The sequence below is a fragment of the Canis lupus genome, chromosome 14, assembly GCF_003254725.2.
Source record: "Canis lupus dingo isolate Sandy chromosome 14, ASM325472v2, whole genome shotgun sequence".
Classification (NCBI taxonomy): domain Eukaryota; kingdom Metazoa; phylum Chordata; class Mammalia; order Carnivora; family Canidae; genus Canis; species Canis lupus.
This window is the reverse complement of record NC_064256.1, coordinates 31,118,758-31,134,025: the sequence shown is the minus strand read 5'-3', so window position 1 is coordinate 31,134,025 and position 15,268 is coordinate 31,118,758. Positions and strand designations below refer to the sequence as shown.

Here is a 15,268-nt window from a genome sequence, read left to right as displayed (position 1 = left end):
GAGCTGGGGTAGGATTTAAAAAAAAAAAAAAGCTCTAAGGCAGGAACAGAACCCCCTTCAGTTTGCTCACCAATAAGGCAGGCTTCAAAGTCTAAGTAAAGTGAGCCTGACTTTTTAAAAAGCCATTTGTCAAGTTATGACCTCATAAACGGTAAAAAGCCAGATGCTGAAAGTAAGCGATGGTGGTTTCACCCTCCAAGTGATACCACAGTCTATTGTTTACCGTATATTTTAACTCAGAACTCCCTCCCGCCCTCATTGGAAAATGAATGCCAAAAGCTGATTTTCCAGAGGAGAGTGGATGAGAAGTAGCCTGGCATATGGTAGAAGAGTCTGATTTTCTCCCCCCTGCCCACTTTCTCAGGAGGTAGGTCAATGACTACAATTACTCAGTTGTGATTGTGACGAACAAGAAGACCTTTGTTCTCTCTCTCTCTGGGGTTGAGTGGAGGAACAGGGTAAAGGGCATTATTAGGTTGTTCCCTTAAAACTATTTAGAAAACACTGACCAACAACACATACTATAATTGCATTTGGCATAGATAACCAGGTGTAAAAATTAACTTGCCAACCCCCCAAATAAGAAGTGCATAGCAACTTTACACAAACCCCTCACATTTCCAGAAACCTGAAAAACTTGGTCTTTAACTTTGTCAATTCTAACAAAACAATTGACATGTGAATGATCCTATTTGTACAATTATGATGTCTAAAACTTTTCCTATGAAATACTATGAAATAAAAATGTGATTCTAATTTGTTCAGTACCAGCTATAAAGCTATAAAATGAAATTGTTTCATATATTTACTTAGTGCATTTTCAAAAGGATGAATAAACTTAAACAGGGTCAAACAAATATTTAAAAAAAAATTGTAGGAGGAGGTTTTTGCCTTAAGGAAACTAAGAACTTGAAACCCCACTTCTGGATTCTTTTCCCTCTCTGCAAGGTTGTACTCAGCAGCATATCACTGAGGTCGAACATGCAGAACTGGTTTTCATACCAAACTTGTTTCCATCAGAGAATCTGAGATGAATTTATGCCACATGAACTCTGATTTGCAGCCTAACATTTTTCCTTTGCATTAGCATTATATTAACTGAAGTTCCACCCTTAACATCAAGTCTGATTGGGCAAATGTTCTAAGAAATATTCCTCTAAATGGAATTTGTAAATAGGGAATAAGAGACATTTAAAAAATAAGTAGAGCTTCTTTTTTAAATCAATGCGAAGTGAAGAGAGAGGAGCTCCAGGGTCTGGAGTATGCATTACAGACATTTGTTGCAATTCAAAGACAGACCCTGATCTGAAACACCCTCCTTGGACCCTGTGTGTTTACAGGCAACAGTTCTAAGCACATAGACAGTGGCCCTCTTATAATCCTGGGATCAGACTGACTTCTGCAGCCTCATTAGCAGCCACTTGGGATTCAGAATAGGCCATTCCAGTGGGTTTATAATAAACTGTGCAATGTGAGCTGTATCTCTGCACGCAGACACAAAGATCACAGGAGACCTCCCAGACACGGCAGGGCAATGTCTCACCTTCAGATCTGCCTGAGGTAACAGAAAGCCTGAATTAATCTAACAAGGCTACTCTTGGTACTTGAAAATGTATTATTTCTTGAGTGGTTAGCCATTCGTTACCACCCATTCTTAGAATCCTATAGTTTAGAAGCTCTAAAGGTTCATGCTTCCCAGGCCCCGCTTTGTAATTGGGTTGACCCAAATAAGGCCACTGCAATTAGAGCAGAAACCCGGCTGTGGAAGAGCTCTTTCCAATATAATCCTTGTACCAAGAAAAGTATTACAAGACATGAGAATCTCATGGGAACTTCAAAATGTAACAAAGCAAACAAAGAAAATACAAAAGGCCTTAAAGACATTATTCAAAAATCGCACTTACTTCGTGTGTCACTTATAATCACATCTTATGGCCTAAGTAGGAACATTGTTAGGGTTGCCCAGAGCTGAATATGCCATCGAAGAAGAACAGAATGTGCCACTCCCTGGCATTAAGATTGTTTTGAGCTCATTATTTCTGAAAAAATTAAAGCAGACACAGGAGTAGCTTTGTAAACAGAGTAGAAGTTAACCCTTCTTTAAGGGAAATTTATGCTTATAAAGGAAATCTCTATACGGAAAAGGGTTTCCTTCTCTGTACCAGGAAGAGAAGGATAACTCCAAATCACAAGAAATTTAGCACTGCAGAAGTCACTGATTTAAATCTATATGACAAGCCTTACCTTTATTTATAGTGCTTTTTCTGGTAACCCTCATAGCTGTCTTTCCTTCCAATTCCCACATCCAAATATACACACACCTTGCTTTCTTTGGTCTTTAGTTAAGATAGTATCTAAGATGGTGTCTTGTGCCATCTTGGAGAATTACTCAGTTTGGGGTAATATCTTAGCTATATATAGATATGCATACAGGTTAATAAATATTATGGATGTTAATAAACATGTTTTTCTCTTGTTAATCTGAGTCGTATTAGACTGAGTCAAAGACAAGAACTCAAAAAAGGGAAAATTATTTTTCCTCCTTTAAGGTATGATGGGAATTGCATAATTTGGTTTTCTTAAAAGATAAAGCAGTCTTCCACAGTCATGGAGGTGACACAACCACAGAATGCTCTAAAATTCTATAGATAAACCATTTGTCCTCTTTCTTGGCCTAAAACCCATCAGCATGACAATTACCAATAAAATAGTATATGCTACATAGGATACAATAACTTAATTGTTAGTAACATGAAAGAACTTACATATTTTCCCCCAAATAAATATGAATGACTTCTCTTCTAAAAACAAACAAAACAAAACAAAAAAAAACAATTCTCACTATAGAGAAAATATTAAATACTGTAACATTTCAAGAAAGAATTTGGGGTGGGCTGGCAGGAGGCATTAGTGCTGGAAGTTCATTTCTGTGGCTGGATTATACACTAAAACACCAGCACTCGGCTCTAGGTCAGAGAAAACAAAGAGAGAGCAGGCATGAGTGGAGGAGCAGGGTCCTCCCCTCCCCCGGCCCCACCAACTTACCTAGGTTACTTTCAAATCCTCCTGGACACCTATGAATTCAACCTGAGATTTAAAGAGAGAACAGCTGGAACACTACAGAGAGAAGGGTTTTCGCTTCTAACAAAGTAGGAAGGAGGAAAAATAAAATAAATAAGAATCCAGTGGGAGAGGGGCCCCCGCGAGGAGCCGGCTAAGGGGGCAGCGGGAGCCTCCAGGACAGGAAGGCCCAGCCCCGGAGAAGCTGGAACTTGAACAATCCGCATTGGATTCTTCCCGGAGGGAAAGGCGCTCACGGGGAAACCAGGCAGGATCGCAGGAGGGGCAGTGGAGCCCAGGCTCCCGGGGTCGCGAACAGAGGAGGTGCGCCCCGGGGAGAGCGCCCCGCACCCCACGGGCCGAGCGGGTAAAGGGCTGGGGCAGCGGCGGGCCCGGGAGCAGCTCAGGTGGCGGCTCCGGGGAGGGGGCTCCGGGGAAGGCGATTCCAGCAGCGCAGGCCCCGGAGCCCAGAGCGCCGGGGGACACAGCCCAGGATCCTGCGCTCCACCTCCCACCCCACCCCCGCCCCCGGGACAGGCAGAGGTGGAGAGGGCACAGGACAACCAGGATGCTCCTGCCAGGCCGGTGAGGACTGGGAGACTGTGGTGGTTACTGGGGGAGCTGACTCCAGGGCTGGGGACCTGGACGCTGCCAGTGGTGTTGTTCCTCCTGGTGTCATTCTGTGCCTGGGACGGAGTGGGGCCTCCGGAAAACAGGGGCCTCACGGGGTCAGCAGCTCCCATGGAGCCATGCACCCGGTAGGGGACGGGGCAGCTCCCCCAGGTGCACACACCTGAGAATCAGCACAGCAGCCCCTCCCGCAGAAGACCAGCTGGAAGGACAGGGGAAGAGCAAGTTCCTGACCCAACAGCTGCTGGAAAGCTCCAGGACCAAGGGAAAATTGAGAGAATATAGTATACAGAACTAGAGGGTCCCCCCCCTTTATTTGTTTTCCTTTTCCCATTACAACTCTTCTTTATATCAGACTAAAAATTTCCAGTATTTTTCTCTTTTCCCACCTTAACTACAATATTTTACCACCTCTTCATTTTTAAGATTCTTCCTTTTTGACTTTCATATTTCTAACAATTACAGGTCCTAGATATATTTTCCACTTCTAGATTCCCTTCAACATACTCAACTTAATTTTGGGATATATACAATATGTGTTTGTTTTGTTTTGTGTTTTTTGTTTTCTCTGCCTCATTTTGTTCTACAATGGCAGAAGTTAATACCTTCTAAAACATGACCAGTATACACCTAGAACCAAGTGGTATACTGTGCTGGTTCATTCTGTGAGATTCCTCATTCCTATTCTGCCCCCCTCTTTTATCTCATTTGTGTTTTGGTTGTCAATGTTGGGGCCCACTACAAGTATTACTGGTTTAAATTTGGGACTGAGCATCTTCTAACATAACTTAATAGAAACAAGAGGATCACCCTCTAGAATCCCTCAGGTAGACTATATTCCCCCCTCCACTACAACTTCATCACCCCACCATCTCCCAGTCCCCCCCCCTTTTTTTTCTTTTTTTCTCTTCTTCTTTAGGATTCTTGGCCTTTTCTTTTTTACTACTTTGTTTTAAAGTTTGTTTTTTACTTTAGTGGTCTTTTGTTTTATTTCATTCTGATCTTTGCTTTCAATTTCTGGTCTCTGACACCTCAGCAGAATCATCTAGGGAGAAATTTACTTAAGTCATGGTTGATATTCTGTATGAGCCCACTCATACAGCCACTCTGCACTGAGCAAAATGACTAGAAAGAACTCACCACAAAAGAATCAGAAACAGTACTCTCTGCCAGAGTTACAGAATTTGGATTACAATTCGATGTCAGAAAGCCAATTCAGAAGCACAATTATAAAGCTACTGGTGGCTCTGGAAGAAAGCATAAAGGATTGAAGAGACTTCATGACTGCAGAATTTACATCTAATCAGACCGAAATTAAAAATCAATTAAATGCAATCCAAACTGGAGGTCCTAACAACAAGGGTTAATTAGGTAGAAGAGTGAGTGACATAGAAGACAAGTTGATGGCAAGGAAGAAAGCTGAGGAAAAAAGAAAAAAAAAAAAAAACAATTAAAAGACCATAGGAAAGGTTAAGGGAAATAAATGACAGCCTCAGAAGGAAAAATCTATGTATAATTGAGGTTCCAGAGGATGCCAAGAGGGACAGAGGGACAGAAAGCATATTTGAACAAATCATAGCTGAGAACTTCCCTAATTTGGGGAGGGAAACAGGCATTCAGATCCAAGAGATAGAGAAGTCTCCCCCTAAAATCAATAAAAGACCATTCAACACCTCAACATTTAATAGTGAAACTTGCAAATTTCAAAGATAAAGAGAAGATTCTTAAAGAAGCAAAAGACAAGAGATCCCTAACTTATATGGGGAGAAATATTAGATTAACAGCAGACCTCTCCACCGAGACCTGGCAGGCCAGAAAGGGCTGGCAGGATATATTCAGGGTCCTAAATGAGAAGAACATGCAGCCAAGAATACTTTATCCAGCAAGGCTCTCATTCAGAATAGAAGGAGAGATAAAGAGCTTCCAAGATAGGCAGAAACTGAAAGAATATGTGACCACCAAACCATCTCTGCAAGAAATATTAAGGGGGACTCTGTAAAAGAAAGAAGCAGCCCAAAGAAATAATCCACAAAACAAGGACTGAATAGGTATTATGATGACACTAATTTCCTATCTTTCAATAGTAACTCTGAATGTGAATGGGCTAAATGATCCCATCAAAAGGCACAGGGTTTCAGACCAGATAAAAAAGCAAGACCCATCTATTTGCTGTCTACAAGAGACTCATTTTAGACCTAAGGACAGCTACAGCCTGAAAATGAAAGGTGGGAGAACCATTTACCATTCAAATGGTCCTCAAAAGAAAGCTGGGGTAGCAATCCTCATATCAGATAAAGTTTATCCCTAAGACTGTAGTAAGAGATGAAAAGGGACACTATATCATACTTAAAGGATCTATCCAATAAGAGGACCTAACAATCATGAATATTTACGCCCCTAATGTGTGAGCTGCCAAGTATACCAATCAATTAATAAACAAGGTAAAGACATACTTAGATAATAATACACTAATACTGGGAGACTTCAACATGACACTTTCTGCAAATGACAGATATTCTAAGCACAACATCTCCAAAGAAACAAGAGCTTTAAATGATACACTGGACCAGACGAATTTCACAGATATTTACAGAAATTTACATCTGAACGCAATTGAATACACATTCTTCTCAAGTGCACATGGAACTTTCTCCAGAATAGACCACATACTAGGTCACAAATCAGGTCTCAACTGATACCAAAAGATTAGGATTGTCCCCTGCATATTTTCAGATCATAATGCTTGAAACTGGAACTCAATCACAAGAAGAAATTTGGAAGAAACTCAAACGTGGAGGTTAAAGAGCATCCTGCTAAAAGACGAAAGGGTCAACCAGGAAATTAGAGAAGAATTAAAAAGATGCATGGAAACTAATGAAAATGAAGATAAAATCATTCAAAATCTTTGGGATATAGCAAAAGCAGTCCTAAGAGGGAAATACATCACAATACAAGCCTCCCTCAAAAAATTGGAAAAAAAACTCAAATACACATGCTAACCTTGCACCTAAAGGAACTGGAGAAAGAACAGCAAATAAAACCTACACCAAGCAGAAGAAGGGAGTTAATAAAGATTTGAGCAGAACTCAATGAAATTGAGACCAGAAGAACTGTAGAACAGATCAATAAAACCAGGAGTTGGTTCTTTGAAAGAATTATTAGGATAGATAAACCATTAGCCAGCCTTATTAAAAGCAAAAGAGAAAAGACTCTAATTAATAAAATCACGGGGCAGCCCCAGTGGCACAGTGGTTTAGCACCGCCTGCAGCCAAGGCGTGATCCTGGAGACCCAGGATTGAGTCCCACATCAGGCTCCCCGCATGGAGCCTGCTTCTCCCTCTGACTGTGCCTCTGCCTCTGTCTCTCTCTTTCTGTCTCTATGAATAAATAAAATCTTTTAAAAATAAATAAAATATAAATAAAATAAAATCACGAATGAAAAGGGAGAGATCACAACCAATAAACACCAAGGAAATACAAACGATTTTAAAAACATATTATGAACAGCTATACATCAATAAATTAGGCAATCTAGAAGAAATGGATGTATTTCTGGAAAACCACAAACCACCAAAACTGGAACAGGAAGAAATAGAAAACCTGAACAGGCCAATAACCAGGGAGGAAATTGAAGCAGTCATCAAAAACCTCCCAAGACACAAAAGTCCAGGGCCAGATGGCTTCCCAGGGGGAATTCTATCAAACGTTTAAAGAAGAAACAATCCCCATTCTACTAAAGCTGTTGGGAAAGATAGAAAGGGATGGAATACTTCCAAACTCATTTTATGAGGCCAGTATCACCTTAATTCCAAAACCAAAGACCCCACCAAGAAGGAGAATTACAGACCAATATCCCTTATGAACACAGAAGAAAAAATTATCAATAAGATACTAGCCAATAGGATCCAACAGTACATTAAGAAGATTATTCACTATGACCATGTGGGATTTATCCCCAGGATGCAAGGCTGGTTCAACACTTGTAAAGCAATCACGTGATAGATCATAACAACAAGAGAAAAAACAAGAACCATAAGATCCTCTCAATAGATGCAGAGAAAGCATTTGACAAAGTACAGCATCTATTCCTGATCAAAACCCTTCAGAGTGTAAAGATAGAGGGAACATTCCTCAGCATCTTAAAAGTCATCTGTGAAAAGCCCACATCCAATATCATTGTCAATGGGGAAACACTGGGAGCCTTTCCCCTAAGATCAGGAACACAACAGGGATGTCCACTCTCACTACTACTATTCAACATAGTACTAGAAGTCCTAGTCTCAGCAATCAGACAACAAAAAGAAATAAAAGGCATTCAAATGGGCAAAGAAATCAAATTCTCCCTCTTTGCTGATGACATGATACTGTACATAGAAAACCCAAAAGACTCCACCCCAAGATTGCTAGAACTCATACAGCAATTCAGTAACGTGGCAGGATACAAAAATCAATGCCCAGACATCAGTGGCATTTCTATACACTAACAATGAAACTGAAGAAAGAAAGATTAAGGAATCAATCCCATTTACAATTGCACCCAAAAGTATAAGATACCTCGGAATAAATCTACCAAAGAAGTAAAGGATCTATTCCCTAAAAACTACAGAACACTTCTGAAAGAAATTGAGGAAGACACAAAGAGATGGAAAAATATTCCATGCTCATGGATTGGAAGAATTAATGTTGTGAAAATGTCAATGCTACCCAGGGCCATTTACACATTTAAAGCAATCCCTATCAAAATACCATGGAGTTTCTTCAGAGAGTTGGAACAAATCATCTTAAGATTTGTGTGGAATCATAAAAGACCTCGAATAGCCAGGGGGATATTGAAAAAGAAAACCAGAGCCGGGGACATCACAATGATGGATTTCAAGTTGTACTAGAAAGCTGTGATCATCAAGACAGTGTGATATTGGCACAGAAACAGACACATAGATCAATGGAACAGAAGAGAGAACCCAGAAATGGGCCCTCAACTCTATGGTCAACAAATATTCGACAAAGCAGGAAAAACTATCCACTGGAAAAAGGACAGTATCTTCAATAAATGGTGCTGGGAAAATTGGACAGCCACGTGCAGAAGAATGAAACTAGACCACTCTCTTGCACCATACACAAAGATAAACTCAAAATGGATGAAAGATCTAAATGTGAGACAAGAATCCATCAAAATCCTAGAGGAGAACACAAGCAACACCCTTTTTGAACTTGGCCACAGTAACTTCTTACAAGATACATCTATGAAGGCAAGGGAAACAAGCTAAAATAAACTATTAGGACTTAAGACAAAAAGCTTCTGCACAGCAAAAGAAACAGTCAACAAAACTAAGACAACCTACAGAATGGGAGAAGATATTTGCAAATGACACATCTGATAAAGGGCTAGTATCCAAGATCTATAAAGAACTTATTAAACTCAACACCCAAGAAACAAACAACCCAATCATGAAATGGGCAGAAGACATGAACAGAAATTTCACCAAAGACACACACATGGCCAAAAGCACGAGAAAATGCTCCGCATCACTTGCCACCAGGGGAAATACAAATCAAAACCACAATGAGATACCACCTCACACCAGTGAGAATGGGGAAAATTAACAAGGCAGGAAACAACAAATGTTGGAGAGGATGCGGAGAAAAGGGAACCCTCTTACACTGTTGGTGGGAATATGAACTGGTGCAGCCACTCTGGAAAACTGTGTGGAGGTTCCTCAAAGAGTTAAAAATAGAGCTACCCTATGACCGGGCAATTGCACTGCTGGGGATTTACCCCAAAGATAGAGATGCAGTGAAACAGCAAGACACCTGCACCCCAAAATTTATAGCAGCAATGTCCACAATAGCCAAACTGTGGAAGGAGCCTCGGTGTCCAATGAAAGATGAATGGATAAAGAAGATGTGGTCTATGTATACAATGGAATATTACTCAGCCATTAGAAACGACAAATACCCATCATGTGCTTTGAGGTGGATAGAACTGGAGGGTATTATGCTGAGTGAAGTAAGTCAATTGGAGAAGGACAAACATATGGTTTCACTCATATGGAGAATATAAAAAATAGTGAAAGGGATCATAGGGGAAAGGAGAGAAAATGAGTGGGAAATATCAGTGAGGGAGACAGAACATGAGAGACTCCTAACTCTGAGAAACGAACGAGGGGTAGTGGAAGGGGAGGTGGGCAGGGGGTGTTGGGGTGACTGGGTGACGGGCACTGAGGGGGGCACTTGACGGGATGAGCACTGGGGGATATGCTATATGTTGGCAAATTGAACTCCGATAAAAAATACACACACACAAAAAAAAAACCCAACAAAGCAATAAAGAATTCCACTTCACTTAATTAGTTTAGCAATTCTACCATTACTTTCTTTTAATCAAAACATTCACACATGACGAAAGGTTTCCATTATTTAATATTTTAACATAATATACAGAACCACAGTACTATTTCAATTTCAAATTATGGGAGCTCACATTCAAATATGCTTGGATTTGACAAGTTGCTGTTACAATACTGAGAAAAGTCATGAAAAAGGTACTTAACAATTTATAAGATAATCAAATATCTTTTTGCTACGTGGGCCAATGCATTAATAGTAACTTGTTTAAAAATGCAGTCTTTTTGGACCTCAAATTATTATAAAAGAATATGAAGAATATATAGCTATACTTTCTGAATTTCTCAGACCCATTCCATTTCAAAAGCTGAAGGCAAATATTACACATCAGAACATTCGTGAGATCCTTTCTCCTCTGTACTTACCTGTAAAAAATCAAAAACTAAACCACACTTTCCTAAGGACATAGCTATTTCTAGGCTACATTAGTGTAATCATAAAAGACTACTAGAACTAAATAATCACTTTTATGTTAACAATTTTCACCACAATACAGCTTTCCTAAAAAGACAGAATAAAACGAGGGATTTTGGATTTCCCTTACTGAATTTAACATAATAGAATCTCATACCTTCTGGCTTTCATAAACTTCAACTCATTTTTTCCAATAGGAACTATCTACACAGCACAGTGCTACATACAATTAATTATTCCAGTGAGATGTATATTTAGATTTACAATAGGATCAACACAATAGTGCCATACAAAGTTCTTCTGCAGGTAAAAATGCTAAGAAAGGCCACAGTGGACAGTGCCAGACACTGTGAGGACAGTAGATTCCAGGTACCACTGAGGTTTAGAGGGGACCACAAGTTTCTAATTTTTTCAGCAATGGGAAAAGAAAAACATTTAGAGAAACATAAGAGTAAAAATATATAATTCCACTGTCAATAATAATGTAACTTTTCAGATACTGCTTCCTTAAACAGGCAATTAGCTGAACTTTAAGTTAGAGAAAGTGAACAAGATCCAAATATGAAAGATATTCCTTGTTTTCTCATCAAAGGAATGCACTAGGATTAGCACGAGGATCTTTCTGGTTCCTGTATCTGTAGGTCAGCCAAACACCCAGGATCTGGAACAGAAGACAAAAAAAAAAGAAGAGAAAGTAAAAGTTTTACCTACCTCTTCAGTGCACCAATAAATATCTGGAACCCCTCAAGTGTTGGCATCATTTGTTCAAAGAGGAAGATATTTCTTTTTCCCTTTCAAATGTAGTAATTGTCTTAATTTAGATGCTCTGAAAACAATTAACATGAATACTGGCCCTCCAGAGATTTCTGCATCCTCAAATCCCAGGACCTGGGACAAAGTTACCTTATGCGGTAACAGGGACTTTGCAGGCATGACTGGGTTAAAGATCTTGTGACAGAGAGTTTATACGGGTGGGCTCATTGATGTAATCACAAGGGTCCTTATAAAAAAAGAGGCAGGAAAAAAACAATGTCCACATCCTGTGGACAGAGAAAGTCCACAGGATGTCAGAAGCAGCAGGAAGCAGAGTCAGAGAGAAGGTGCTGCATAGCTGCCTAGAAGGTGGAGGACAAGGCCATGAGCCATAGAGCACAGGAAGCCTCTAGAAGCTGCAAAGGGCAAGGTGACATGTTCTCCCAGAAAGCCTCCCAGGGGAACCTGCATTTTAAGCTTCTGACCTCTAGCAGTATAAGGTAATAAATGTGTGTTGCTTTAAGCAACTCTATTTATGATTATTTGTTAGTGCAGCAAGAGGAACTTAATACAAACACTGAATTGTCTGGATAACTAAAATATCACATTATTTTGATAATTCAGAAACACTGGGTTGAGGAAAATTCAGCAATAACAAAACCCCCCACAATAACAAATTTTGCCAACACAGATATTTAAAAAATATTTTAATTCCTACCTCATGGGGATCTATACTTTTAGGAAAGTACTAAGTTGTTAACATGCCATTTGCCAAGCCAGGTTCACTGAAGTGTTAATATATTTTTTTTTTTAAATAGGGAAGTGTCCATTCTATTTCTGCTACCTCAAAGTTGATTTACTTAAAATAACCAAAAATTTTTAGACCGAAAATGACAAAATTTTAATGGAACAAAATGAATTTCACATTATATTTTCCATGTTAGATCTGTGCCAGCTTTTTATCTAAATTTTGTTTGACTTCATAACTACTCATTAGTCCTTTAAACTACTTCTAGAGAATTATGATCCAAAATGTTCTCCATCACCACAGTAACAATCTCTGTGTTACTGTACCATTCACTGTTGGATAAATTATTATTAAAATCCCTAGCCAGGATTCAAAGGACATGGTATATAAAAGATAGACCAGGATTCCATGAAAGATCACTAAGTCTTCTTAGCTCTTAAGACACCGAAGACTCATGAGTTTATAGTCTTTAAATAAATAAATAAATAGATTTATTTATTTTAGAGAAAGAGCAAGCCAGAGTGTGTGAGTGAGGAGAGGTGTGAGAGGGAGAGAACCTTCAAGCGACTCCTCGTGCTGAGCACCGAGCCTGACATGGGGCTCGATCCCATGACCCATGAAATCATGACTTGAGCCAAAACCAAGAGTCAGACGCTCAACCAACTGCACCACCTGGGTGCCCTTCATGAGTTTATATTCTTAAGAGAATTAATATTTTTAAAAAACAGTAGGGGGAGAGTGAATAGACAGAACAGCGAAGATTTCCAGGGCAGTGAAAATATTCCTTAGGATATTATAATGATAGATACATGTCATTACACAATTATCCAAATCCATAAAATGTACAAAAGTAAACACTAATTGTAAACTATGGACCTCGAGTGATTATGATACGTCAATGTAGGTTCATCAACTGTAACAAATGTCCCACTCTGGTGAGTAATGGCAATAACAGGAGGGACTATGCCTGTGTAAAGACAAGGAATATGTGGGAAGTTTACATATACATTTACTGTACTTTTCTCTTAATTTTGCTATGGACCTACAACTGCTCTTAAGAAAAATAAATTCCTTAAAAAAAAAATAAGCACAACTGAAGATAGTGTAACTTGATGAAGAGAAAATGGAGCTGCTCAAAAGAATTAAATTCACAAAATAAATTCCAAATATAAAAAGGAAACCACATGGCAAGATCTGGCTAATGGGGGATATGGAGATGGTTCATCCCAGTTTTTCTCCTATCGATATTTTTAAATTTTCATGGAAAAAGATCCTACTTTTAACAAGAAACAAAAGAATAATGCACAGAATTGTTTTTAAACAGTATATCAATTTTCTTGAATCAATGTCATAACCAACCCACAAGTAAGACAGCTCTTTTCTGAGAAAACATGAAATGAAAAAACTGCTCAGAATAGAGAGATGTCAGGGGAGACTTCTTTTAAAAAATGAATATTAACTTTGGTCTTTATCTCGACTTTGTTAATACAGCCAAGTGTGAATTTTTCATTCTCAAGGGAAGAAAAGGAAACTGAATAGAATATAATATATCCACATATATGTATATATAATGTGCTATATACTGACCATATATCATATACATGTTATATAAATTAGATATGCAAATGCAGTATATGCATTATATATAGAATATTAATTTTTTTTAAGATTTTATTTATTCATGAGAGACACAGAGACATACAAAGAGGGAGAAGCAGGCTCCCTGTGGGGAACCTAATTCATGACTTGATCCCAGGACTTTGGGATCATGCCCTGAACTGAAGGCAGACATTGAAATACTGAGCCACGCAGGCATCCCCTAAATTTTATTTTCTCCTGTCAGTCATTTCTCACGTCTTAGCCTAGATAGAAGGAACTTGAAGGGCAGAGAAACTGTTCCTTCCCCAGCACTCTAATTTAACCAGCTCATTACTGAAGACCACAAACTGGTCCACGGGTTTGCTATTACAGCAATAAACATTCCTGTCTATTCATTTTACATAGCTATAGGATTATCTCCAAGAAATAAAGCACTGTAAGTAGAATGTATGAATTTTTCAAAAATTAATTTTGATACACATTGTCAACTCAGCTATATCAAAAAACATCCAAAGATATCAAGAGCCTCATAAAAACACTGCAAAAGGAATTAGCATTCCTCCAAAACTATCCAACAATATGAGTGTGGTTTTGCTTACAGACATATATATTACATATCAATGTATTAATATGATATACATATTATATAAATATCAATATGATAATATATTAGTATTATATAAATATCAAGTTACTATAAATAAGAAATTAATACTGTTTATCTAAGTTTTGGAAAGCTAGGAATAATGAGGGATGGGCTTGGAAGGCAATTTTTAAAGCATATCTTTATATGTATGTGTGTGTTCTATAATATTTATATTTAATAGTCTGAATGTCTTACCTATTCCAAAATGAAATCTAAAATTTTAATTTATCATAAAACTCTACAAACAGAAGACTCTAGAAATAACTCGGTCTAAACTCATTTCATTTGTTCATTACATTTTACATAATTTAATAGTCAAGCATCTTGCCCTGTATAAAATTAAACCTAGATCCGTGAGGTCTTCTGTTTTCAAGCCAGGGCTCCTCTGATTATAATCCTAGTTCTCCATGAGAATATTCATTGATACATTCCGAAAGTTAAGGGCCATGCTAAGGCAAAATGCCATGCCCTCTTGCCATATAAAACAGAAATCCCTGGGATCCCTGGGTGGCGCAGCGGTTTAGCGCCTGCCTTTGGCCCAGGGCGCAATCCTGGAGACCCGGGATCGAATCCCATGTCGGGCTCCCGGTGCATGGAGCCTGCTTCTCCCTCTGCCTATGTCTCTGCCTCTCTCTCTCTCTCTCTCTGTGACTATCATAAATAAATAAAAATTAAAAAAAAAATAAAAAACAGAAATCCCTATGACAAAAGTGGAAAGATAGTGAGTTATTTGCACCCACCTCTGTAAAGCTGAAGAAGAGGCCAATGCCACCAACAAACCTCAAAACCTCTCCAGCATATTTTCCTATTATTGGAGCACACAGTGAGCATGGGTGGCTGCTTTTGGCACAGCTCTGTATCAATTAAAAGAAAAAAAAAAAGGACTTTTATTTCAAAGTACAATTACAGACAGCAGATAAACACTGAACACACCTAAAAATGAGTGAGTAGAGTATTATACCCGATTGGGACCTTGGCTGTTTAGTATTATCCTAAATTCTTAGATGGCTCC

The 15,268-nt window shown here is 38.8% G+C and overlaps 1 protein-coding gene across 1 annotated transcript in view; it reads right to left on the bottom strand.

Moving 5' to 3' along the window:
- Window positions 1-10,038: 10,038 nt before the first annotated feature.
- Window positions 10,039-15,268, bottom strand: part of TSPAN13 (tetraspanin 13) — a 32,012-nt gene continuing 26,782 nt past the window's right edge. The window contains exons 5-6 of the mRNA XM_025464269.3: window positions 14,997-15,110; window positions 10,039-11,171 (exon numbers count right to left, since the gene is read on the bottom strand). Coding sequence (XP_025320054.1) covers window positions 11,097-11,171; window positions 14,997-15,110 — 189 coding nt within the window. The 3' untranslated portion in view covers window positions 10,039-11,096. The remainder of the gene's footprint in view (window positions 11,172-14,996; window positions 15,111-15,268) is intronic.